Source organism: Lycium barbarum, chromosome 2, assembly GCF_019175385.1.
Source record: "Lycium barbarum isolate Lr01 chromosome 2, ASM1917538v2, whole genome shotgun sequence".
Classification (NCBI taxonomy): Eukaryota; Viridiplantae; Streptophyta; class Magnoliopsida; order Solanales; family Solanaceae; genus Lycium; species Lycium barbarum.
Window position 1 is genome coordinate 26,124,391 of NC_083338.1, and position 11,463 is coordinate 26,135,853.

General features: G+C 35.8%; 1 protein-coding gene across 1 annotated transcript; it reads right to left on the reverse strand.

The window, feature by feature from the left end:
* Positions 1-3,917: 3,917 nt before the first annotated feature.
* Positions 3,918-10,944, reverse strand: LOC132628476 (probable magnesium transporter NIPA3; the record flags this gene model as incomplete). Its single annotated transcript, XM_060344252.1, has 8 exons — positions 3,918-4,965; positions 5,218-5,338; positions 7,795-7,932; positions 8,469-8,596; positions 8,675-8,835; positions 8,926-9,016; positions 10,304-10,360; positions 10,794-10,944. Coding segments are annotated over 8 exons (981 nt in total), but the record flags the coding sequence as incomplete, so codon positions are not given.
* Between the last annotated feature and the right edge of the window lie 519 nt (positions 10,945-11,463).

An 11,463-nucleotide genomic window follows, 5' to 3' on the forward strand; every position in this document is an offset into this window, starting at 1 on the left:
GTACAATGCCATCTTCCTCTTCTTCTGATTTGCCTGAGGAGCCAACAGGGTCAGATGTTTTGCCATTGGCTATTATGGGTACTGAGGCTACTGATGCAGGTCAGCCCACAGATTCTGATGCTCCACCTACTGACTCCACTCCACAGCCCATGCCAGCTTCAGCTCCGCCTACTTCGGGTGGTCCCGCCTCTTCTACTGGAGTTGGTCCGGCCCCAGCTCAGCCCATACCGGGAGTTCCACCAAAGCTTGTGAGGAAGATGATTTTCAACAAAGATAATTTCGAGGTGGTGGTCCTGCAAGCAGATAGGACAGAGAGGCACGTAAAGCAGATTATGACATAGCTAAAATTGTATACCAAAAAGGGTATTGATACAGCCTTGAAGCAGATCAAAGAGAAGATTATTGCTGACCATCTACTGATCCACTCCATGATTGATGGTATTGAGGGCAGAATGACAGAGCTGAGTAAGAGACACCCCACTGTGGAGTTTGGAACAGTTCAGGGTGAGTTACGGACACTAAAAGAGGATGTGCAAAAATTGAAGGCGCGGGAAGTTGTGGTTGTGACTGACCAGATTCCGCAAGTGCAGCTAAAGTTGGTACAGAGCTTATATCAGCTGGTTTAGAGTTTACTAACAGATGATGACGTTGAGGAAGAGGTCGATGAGGAGCATCAGGCAGAGTTGGTGGAGGATACCCAACCCCCAGCTCTAGGGAAGCGCAAGAGAGTCGACAATGAGGATGCAAACCTTGATAACATTCTCAAGACTATTGATCCATTTGATGCCTTGCGACCTCAGAATGAGCAGGATGATCAGCGAACACTGCAGAAGATCATACATGAGTCCCGGTTGAGTTCTGATACCACCGGAGCGACTTCTAACTCAGCCCATCCCATTCAGCCAGCTCACACTACTTCTGCTCCACAGACTGGGCCAGGGACTGCTACCGGTGCTATTGATGTCGAGCCTGATACAACAACCACTACTGAGCGCACCACCATTGCACCTACTTTAGAGGTTATCCAGCCTCATAATGATGCAGCAAATCACAATGCCTAGTGCGCTTCAGGGAGGCCCTACGTTCTGATTTTCATTATATAGATGCATTGGGGACAATGCATGTTTTTAAGTTAGGGGTGTAGGGTATTGTTTTGGTTTGAATACTGTTTTTGGTTTTCGTTGTATTAGTATTAAACAATTGTGTTTAGGACCCTCCTCGGCTATTCTTTGCCATGTGTTCTTTTCCCGAGGGGTTTTATTTATGTTGAACCTGGCATGTTTAGGTTGTTTAGTTAAAGTAAAGTAAGGATGACTTAAGTGGTGGTGGTTTGTGTCTTATAGCATGTATAAAAGTGCTTTACAATTTTGTGATGTAAACTAAGAATACGTTGTTTATATTGACATGTATGGTTCTTTTAATGACATTGCAAATATAAGGTAACCATGTATGTGTAATTTTCAAACGGAAGTCAAGTCAGAGTAGTGAAACAATCCTTATGCCATTGTGTTGTGAGTTCTTAGTATCCATTTGTTTATGGTGCTTGTAATCTAGAACTTGCCCGGTTGGTCGTGCTTGAATTCTAAGGAAAGTTTGGTTGTGAAGTGATCTTAGGCTTTCTTTGTATTGACTCCAAAGCCTGTTTATCTTAAATGAGCCCAACCTGTACAGAAAATGATCCTTAGTCTCCCATTTCGAGCCTATAGACTTTTTCTTTGATTAGATGTTAACTAACCTCTATCCCTTCTTTGAATAATCCCATTTGGCCCCAAGTCCCTCCTTGACACTAAGAATGATAAAAGACGCTAAAAGCCTAAGTTGGGGGTGATGAGTGAAAGATGCGGAGAACGAGGCCAAAAGCCTAAGTTGGGGGTGGTCATGAGTAATGCAGCGCATGATTCGGTGTGGCTAGAATAGTGATATAAAAAAATCTGAAAATGTTTCTCAAAAAGAGTTAATAAGTTGTAAATAAATACACGCCGAAACTGTAGGGTCAACAATAAAAGGAAGAAAGGTGAATGAAGTCAAGTGTAGTGTCAAGGAGGGTGAGTCACCATTATCATGCAGTGCATGATTCGGTGTGGCTAGAATAGTGATATAAAAAAAATCTGAAAATGTTTCTCAAAAAGAGTTAATAAGTTGTAAATAAATCCACGCCGAAACTGTAGGGTCAACAATAAAAGGAAGAAAGGTGAATGAAGTCAAGTGTAGTGTCAAGGAGGGTGAGTCACCATTATCCAACTATTTATCCTACCCGTCCCTAAGCCTACATTACAAGCCACAAAAGTCCTAGTGTGATCACAATTGAACTATTCAAAGTTGAAGGCATTGAAAATAAGGGCAAGCACATGGTATGTGCAAGTATGGTATGCAAATTTCTTTGTAAGTATGAGTGTCTTTCTATTCTCTTTAGTCTCTTGTCCCAGTTATCTTGTAAATATGTGTATTAGGACATTCTTTAGTCTATCTGAGGGCGTAAGGGTTGTAGATTGTGAAATTGACTGACTTTCCAAAAATTGAGATTCATGTGCATAGAGGTTCTCATATTATGATTATGTCATTAATTGAGGCTGCATAGGGAATTGCAATAGTTCTGAAATGTGCGTCTTGTGTCACAATTAGGATGTTGATAAGAGCCCAATATTTTTTTGGATTGAGTAATATGTGCTAGAAGTACGTGTCAAAACCACCGTAGGCATTCTTGTTTTGCTAGATGTTGTGTGTTAGTATTGAGTCTTGTTTTAGTTGCTTGAGGAAAAGCAAAGACTTAAGTTGGGGGTATTGATGTGCCGTGAAATTACGGCACATTTGATGTCTTTTTACTAGGAGTTTTACTTGTTTTTATGTGTTTTTATATCGTTTCTTATGTTATTTTGATGTTTTGTAGGGTTAGTTGACTAAGGAACGAAAATGAAGAAAATCGCTGAAAACGGACAACTTTGGAGCTAAAGGACGGTCTATAACATGTGTTACGGACCGTAACGTGGATCCAGAACATGAGAGGAAATTCCATAAAAATGCTTATGGATGTCCAACGTTACGACTCAGAAAGATGGTCTGTAACGCATCGTTACGGGTCGTAACGTGGAGCGTAATGCATGGCAAGAAGATATCCACTGAAGACTTGAGGCTGAGATCCGCTGGGTGATACGGACCGTAACCTGCGTTACGGTCCGTCGAAGGAAGCCGTAACGGGTGACCTAATATAGAGCTAACAAAGGACGGAACAAATGATGGACCATAACACGTGTTACGGTCTGTAACGCTGCCGCGAAGGGTATTTTTGTCCAGGACTGTGACGCGTTTTTTAGGTCCTATAAATAGTTTCTGGTAGGTTTTCCAGAAATCTATCACTCATTAGAGAGCATTAACTCTTAGCATTGAATTGTTGTGAAGTTGTTGGAGCATTAAAGGCCAAAACTTCATCCTTAATTCACATTTATTCCCATTGTAAGTTACATTATGTCTTCTTTTAAGCTTTCTTTGTTGAAAAGTATGAGTATCTAATTCTAATACTAAGGTTGTGGACCCTATGATTTGTGGACCCTATGATGGGTATTATGTGCATGGGTTTCTACTATTGATATATGCATAATGGTTGTTGGTGTTTATTCAATCTTTGTGTTTTAGTGTTGGGTAATGATTGCAAGCATTAACCTAAGCCATTCTTCTAACTTTTCTTGGAAAAGTGGGTTAGAATTGGTAAGATCGAATAACAATAACTCGGGGCGTTAACCCTCGTTTAATAGACTAACTTAGGGAGAAGAACAAGTCTAATTGACATTATTGATCATTCTTCGATATCAACTCTTTTATATTTGGGAAAATCATAAAGAGGAAATACGACCTAACTGTTGGGAAACATTAGAAAGTCTTTAAGAGAAAGTGCAAATCCTTAGAACAACCATTAGAAGTAATCACATTGAAACCTGAAGCATAATATATAATCAAAATGGGGAACACAACCTTAGTCTCTCTCGCGTTAATTACAATTCAAGTCATAGTGCTAGTTTATATTACAAAACAATTAGTCCAAACTATTCGGAATAGAATTAAAGCATTTAAAGACCAGTATCACATACAATTAGTAACCTTTTCTATACATATTCCCTGTTGGATTCGACCCCAACCTTGTTTGGGTTACTATATTTGACAACGTCCACTTTACCCCACTAATAGATGTAATTTGAGCGTATCAACTGAGTATGTTATTGTTATACTTCTTGGGCCATCCGGTCGTCAATAGTTTCACCGGATGGTAATTTATGTTTTTGCCCCAAAATTAAAGACCAACTCATTTGAAGGGAAAACCTTGCAATTTCTTCTACTGCAAAAAGATCATGTCACTTCAAATAAGTGCAAATCTAATCGTAACTCCGCTTCTTGTGTTGCTATTTTACATATTTGCAATTGGGATTTTTTCAATTTCGCCCGTCAACGAAATTAATTGCGGTCGCTAGCCAAAATATACAAAACATATACACATATTATGTATATTAAATGTATAATAAATGTATAATATATATATATATATATATATATATATATATATATATATATATATATATTATGTGTATATTTGTACTTAATACACAAAACCTATACATTTGCTAGCTATTATTTTTTTGGAGCGGTCCATAACAAAAGATGCCATTAGTCGATTTTCCATGAACTTCTTCAAAGGCCTTTGAAATCCTGACCTTGCTGCAAAATTATCAGACATACCAGAAAATGAACAGTTTCCATAGCAAAGAATGATGGATAAATCACTTACAAGCAGCCATTTTTAACTACGAAGGTTGATTTCACTACTGATCCTAAGGAACTCATGTTACGCGTGGAGCTCTGATCTTCTTGCACCGACTTCCTCAGAACATGGTTCAACTTCCTCTTCATGCTTCAGTACTACCCCGTTTGTACTACATAGTCGGGTTGATAATGTAGGGGATAAAGGCGTGTAGTTACCTGCATTTTTATGCAATGCATTGGTGAAATTTAATACAATCAGACCTCTCCTAAATAGTCATCCTCTATAACAACATTTCACTATAATGGCCGAGTTTTCTTTGGAACAGATTTTTCATGTCATGTTATATTATATGTTCTCTATAACAGCATTTCGCTATAGCAGCCAAAAAATAACCAGACACACGACGCTATTATAGAGAGATTTGACTGTAATAAGGAAGAACATCGAATACTAGAATGAGTAAGCACCTTTACAAGATGAACTTCTTTCCAGCTCTTTGGAAGTATGTAATAAAACTGTTCCAGATAGAACAATGATAAAGCCACATATTCCTGATATAATGCTCCCCACATTCTGGTCGTCCCAGTCCTGCAAATAATTCAGCATACAGAGATCAAATAATTGTATCATCAAAGTTCTGGACAAATAACAATGGCTTCCCAGCCACCCAATATTGCAACAAGTTCAATATTTGATGTCTGTAGAAACATAAATGTTTTTAATTCGTGGGCATTTCAGAGTAATGTTATTGGACAAATCTAATACACTGCTAAAAAGAAAAAGGATTAGTGAAGGACAAATTATGTAGCTAAACAGCAAAATCCGTCGCTAATCCTATTTAGCGACGGATTAGTGATGAATTTTCAAAAAATTCCGTTAGCTCCGCGCAATTTAGAGACAAAGTTCGTAGCTTATTTCAGTTTTTGTTTGTAGTGATACTAATCATGTAAAGAGACATGGTATTCTAAGGTGTAAGCTTTAGGATAGTTTCCAAGAGAATTAAATTTATCGTTCTTGTTGTGAAACCTCATAAAAGAACTGCTAGAAGAACAATTATAGGCACTATACCTTAAACATGATTACACTGGCTGCAATTGTAAGTGTGGTGAACGTAACATAGTATATAGGGCAATGGCAGTGTTGAAGGTATCGAGGGCCAGAAACATAGAAAAGAAAGGTCAGATATTTGAAATGTTTTTTATATTCAATACAGAAAAAGCAGATATTTGAAATGTTTTTTAATATTCAATACATGGTATTGCTTGACGAGGGTTGAAACGAAATAGTCCGCACAAAATATCACTTTAGCGTAGAATAAGAAAGTCGGAACTAGTGAAACAATCACGCTTTTACAGGTCTCATGAAGAAATAAGTTCAAGAAAAAGGTAATAATTTCAAAGGTCTTAAATAACACTTTTAAGACTCTGTAATTTGCAACAAATAAGGCAGCTTCAACTGGTTGATAACTTTTTATCAGAATTTCTCAAGTTAAACGCTCTTTGGAATACTAATTCTCTTACAATCTTCTTCTATAGAACCTACCGTAACCGGATTACCCTCCTCCGTCTAGCAGGAAAAAGCAATTTTTTATTTTTTTTTGTATTCTCATAGTAATGTATCATTTTGTGGAACCAGAAAAGAGTCCTGCTACTCACGCAACCATGGCTAGCAAAAGAGTTGCAAATTATAGTGCGTGGACCAAATAATATTTCTAAGTAAGCAAGTATAGCATCTAGGAAGCATGACCAACAAATTGTGTTTTCTACTCAACTCAGATTTCTTTAATTATTATTTTTTTGTGTATTTATTCATAATTTGGTGCAAATTACAGCTCGTAGACCAAATAATACTTCAGATCTGGTCAACCTCTATCTTCATGGTACTCTTCACATTTTGGGATGTTTCGAAATATTGGTTTCATTTCTATACAACTTTCACCCCATGCAAACTTCAAATCTATTAATTTATTCAAGTTTTAGATTTTGATACGATGTTTTCTCTTTCAAACATACTTTTTAACTGTTAGTTTACTATTTCTTCCACTACCACTAATGTAATAGTCGATATAAATATCTCAACCTTCATGCCAAGTCAAACATCGTGATATAAATTAAACAGAATAGAAAGATAATAAATATTGAAATTGGTGAAAAGCACAACTCTGGTTATTCAAAACCTTCTTTTGCCTTCAAAATGACATGGAAGTAGATAATTAGGCTTCTTTTGGTTTGGCAAAGGCCAAAATCCACTAGTAGAATGAGAGATTAAGACATACCAGGCAGCGAAAGTGCTTCCCTGAAGTGACACTCGCTAAGACAAGCTAATTACTACTCCCTCCATTCCAATTTATGTGAAGCTCTTTCATTTTTAGTCAATTTTAAAAAAAATGACACCTTTCTATATTTTGTAACAATTTGACTTTAAACTTCCCATTTTACCCTTGATGAAATATTTTCTATCGACACATTTCTTTATGTCTTGTTCTAGACCAGAAGTTTCAAAATTCTTTTTTCATTCTTAAACTCTGTGCCCACTCAAACACCATTACATAAATTAGGATGGAGGGAGTACTATATAAGCAAGATATATATTCTTACCCTGCTGAGGTGCACGACACACATTCTTTTTCTCCTTCAAACAGGTATGATGCAGCTAAATGTGTTAGGCACAGTAATCTTCATTAATTAATATACATAGTAACATAAACACTAACAGATTGTTAAAAAGATTACCGAGGACCATGTAGTATCATTGTTAGTAGTTACTAGTGTCTTCTCCTAGTTCTTACTTTTATAACAGTATAATCGGAAACACAGAAAAAACACTAAGGGAAGAGAAGAGAAATGAAAGCAAAGAAGAAATATGTCAAGGAGGGAAGCAAAGAAGAAAAATGTCAAGGAGGGAAGCAAAGAAGAGAACAAGGGTATGGAGTAAAAGTACAGCAAACTCCTAAAGTCTAAGTTGCAGCTCAGTCTAGCAAATAAATTTGAAAAGAAAACTAATTAATTTCAGTGCAATACAGTAAGTAGAGAAGTATTACTTACCTTGTTGAGACAGTTCATTTGTGTAATAACACATATTGCCACAACACATATAAAAAACCAGGTCTCTGAGTAGATCAATTGGTTCTTTCCCTCAGATGTTAACTTTGGTGAAGTCCCAAGAGCTTTAACACTCATAACCTGCATAATAAGCACGATTTTGAGGATAGAATGGAAAATATTTAAGGAACTTTTTCCTTAATGAGCAAAAGAAGATTCTCAAAATATAAGCATTTTAAAGGGGAAAAAACACAATGAAAGCGAATCCAAATAGATGTTATAAATACTTCAGATGTCACTGGCTAAAGTAGTTCCATAGAGCCAGTTAGTGTATACAATCAGACCTCTCTGTAGCAACGTCGTTTGTCTGAATATATTTTAGTTGCTATAGCGAGATGCTGTTGTAGAGAACGTATGATATAACAAATATAAGAGTTGATACCAAAGAAAATTAGGTTGTTATACTGAAAATGTTGTTACAGAGGATGGTTGTTATATAGAGGTCTGACTGTATCATGTTTATTTGAATGAGGCAAATCTATACACTGATAAAGAAAAGCACATTAAGGTAAAAGTTACATGTGACCAATGACAAGCATGCCAAGAGATATAATCCACAAGGTCCTAATAAAAAGTAATTCAGGAAACTATGTCAGGTTACCAAATCAAGGTTTTACCGAGAGAGAACCCATCAATGAGCAGATTCCTGTGTAAACGAGTACATTTGAGTGTCCGCATTGAGGGGCAAAGTAGAAGACAAGAATAAAAACCAACACAACCACTGATCTGATGTAGAGCATAAACGCTGGAGTTCAAGAGCAAAATGAAGTTAGAAAGTGCAGAAAAGTCCCCAAGAATTTGGCATCAAAGAGAAGCTTCTTACCTTTCTGCGTCGCCATGTACCATATTTCCTTGACAGAAGAGATTGCATGCTCTTGTGGTGCATGGATAACTATAACAACAGAACCAGCAATACACATCACACAACCCATAATTCCGAGCTGATGTAATCCTTCCTTCAAAATAATGTGAGCCAGTACCGCACTGCAGGAGTTTTCGGAAAAATTAACAGAAGCAATTCTACGGTATTACCAAAAATGAGGAAAACAAGCTAGTATTACCAATATGACATACCTAACAATGATACTCAAGGCACCAAGAAGGGTAACAAGAACTGCAGGGGCAAAAGCATATGCAACAAAATTTGCAATCACTCCGACAATCACTGTTGAGAAACCACACAACAAGAAGATCTTAATGGATAGTCAGTGAATGACCAAGGAAACAAAAAAGTAACAATAATTCTCAGCTTCCTTCTCTCTTCTGTTTCAACAAATTAAGGATACTAATCAATGATCCTAATAAGCTAGAGAACTGATTAAAAAGCTAACAAAATTCCCAAACTATAAAATCATCGGAGAATGGTCAAAAATGCCCCTAACATATTGAAAATAGTTTAAATTTGCCCTCTTTCCATATGTTGGACCACAGTTGCCCTTAATGTTAAATTTCGGGTTAAAACCCCCTTCCACCTATTAGGCTGCAATTGCCCTTAGCATTAGTTTTCGGATTAAAATTGTCCCTCCTTTTAACGGAATTATAGGATAACATATGTGGCTTTAATTTTAATTAAATAGGTGGCACTGATTTATTGGTCTACGTGGCCAACCATAAATAATCTGACCTATCTTAGTTTAACCCAAAACAACTAGAAACCATTTGTTCATACCCAGTTCTTTCGTTGTTTCACGTTTTGTGGCCGAATGGATCAAAAGATACTAATGTTCTTCATTTCAAGCTATGGTTCAAGCTTCAATCGATTTTAGATCTACGTTCAGCTCAGCTTATTCATCCTTTAACAATGGTAGATAGTTAGAAATCTAGCTCCGATAGTTAGAAATCTAGCTCCAATAATTCCGAACAAATAAATTCGGATGGTCAGGTTATTCACGGGTTGGGTCTAATACCACATGAATCAATAAGTTAGTACCACCTATTAATTAAAACCCCACATATGCCATCTCATCATTCCGTTAAAAGGATAGGCAGTTTTAACTGTAAAGGGAAATTAGGGTAACCCCACACATGCCATCTCATCATTCCGCTAAAAGGATGGGCAGTTTTAACTGTAAAGGGAAATTAGGGTTCAATAGGTGAAAGGAGGACAAATTTAAATCATTTTTAATACTTTAAGGACATTTTTTACCCTTTTCCGTAAAAAGATTAATTTTTAGGATTTCTCATCACAAGACTACTACAACTACACCATGCTCGCCTCGTAGCACCCCAGACTGGGAAGGCAGCCAGTATTTCATTGTCAATATCAAAATTAATATTGAAATTTGAATTCAAATTCATATTTCCACCAGTAAATCAATTATGAAACAGAATTAAAAAAAAAGTTTAATGGTAAATTTAATCTGCAAGCATTACTAAATGCAAAAATTAGAGTACAGAGAATTACAACAGAAGAATAAATAAAAATAGAAAAACAAAAAGGAACAAAACTTACTTGTGATCATTCCAATCCACCAGAGACGCTCCAAGAGATAGGAATACCCGCCAACACCTAAAAGGAACCAAGAATTTCAAAACCATATTTAAATAAATACCAACTTCGAAAATTTCATCACAGAAACACTAAAAAAAAAAAATGAAATTAGTGACGAACTTCGTGCTAATCTGTTGCTAAATTGGTCTTAGCTAACAAAATTTTTTGATCATCCATTATTAAATAGAATTAATAACGAATTTTGCCGTTTAACTACCGAATTTAATTTTTTGACTATCATTTTACTTACTTTTTTAGTCTATCTCAAAAAGAATATTTTTTTTCTTTTTTAGTAATTTTTTAATCACAATTTTTCACCTAATATGTCTAAAATTACAAGACTAAAAAATATTTTAACACATTCTACGTATCTTTAATTTAAAATTATAAAATTTAAAAATTATATTTATTTTTTTAAACTCTATGTCAAGCTAAAACCAAACAAACACACCAGACACAGCAGCAGCTCTTCTAAGACCTTTCTTCTTGATGATAAAACTTGCCCCTATAAATCCACTTGAAAGTAGAGCCAAAATAATCCCAATTACATTATTTCTACTATTATAGAAGTACGGATTTGAAGCATGATCCACAACATCATTTCAAGGGCATTTCGGTCATTTCATGTTGCTGCCTGCTTCCGACTAAGGGGCAATGATTTCATGCCACATGCTCAATTGGTAGCCTTTCTGAATGACTCCTTCTAAAAAAAGTGGGTCCCACTAAACTTTGATTTCACAGCTTTCATTTGAAGCTTTTACTTCTCTCTCCGTAGCTTTTTCTGTACCAAATTTAGTAGACCTTTACACAATCAAATAGCACATATATGTGCTGTTACTGGATTGTACTTTTATAACTTCATATTGAATCTTTATAATATAATATTTTGGTAATTCTACACCCGTTTAGTTACACCTCACACAAATAATCTTTTTTAGTCTAAACTCATTAGTAATAATACAAAAATACTTTATTATTTTGTAAAATTTGTATAGAGTAGTGTTTTAAAAGTTATTTTATTTAAATTTTGAGTACTTTCTTTAAATTAATTGGAAATATTAACAGTGCAAAAATATGTTAATTAAACAAAAACGCAAATTTCTATCGGTTCCAATTGTTAA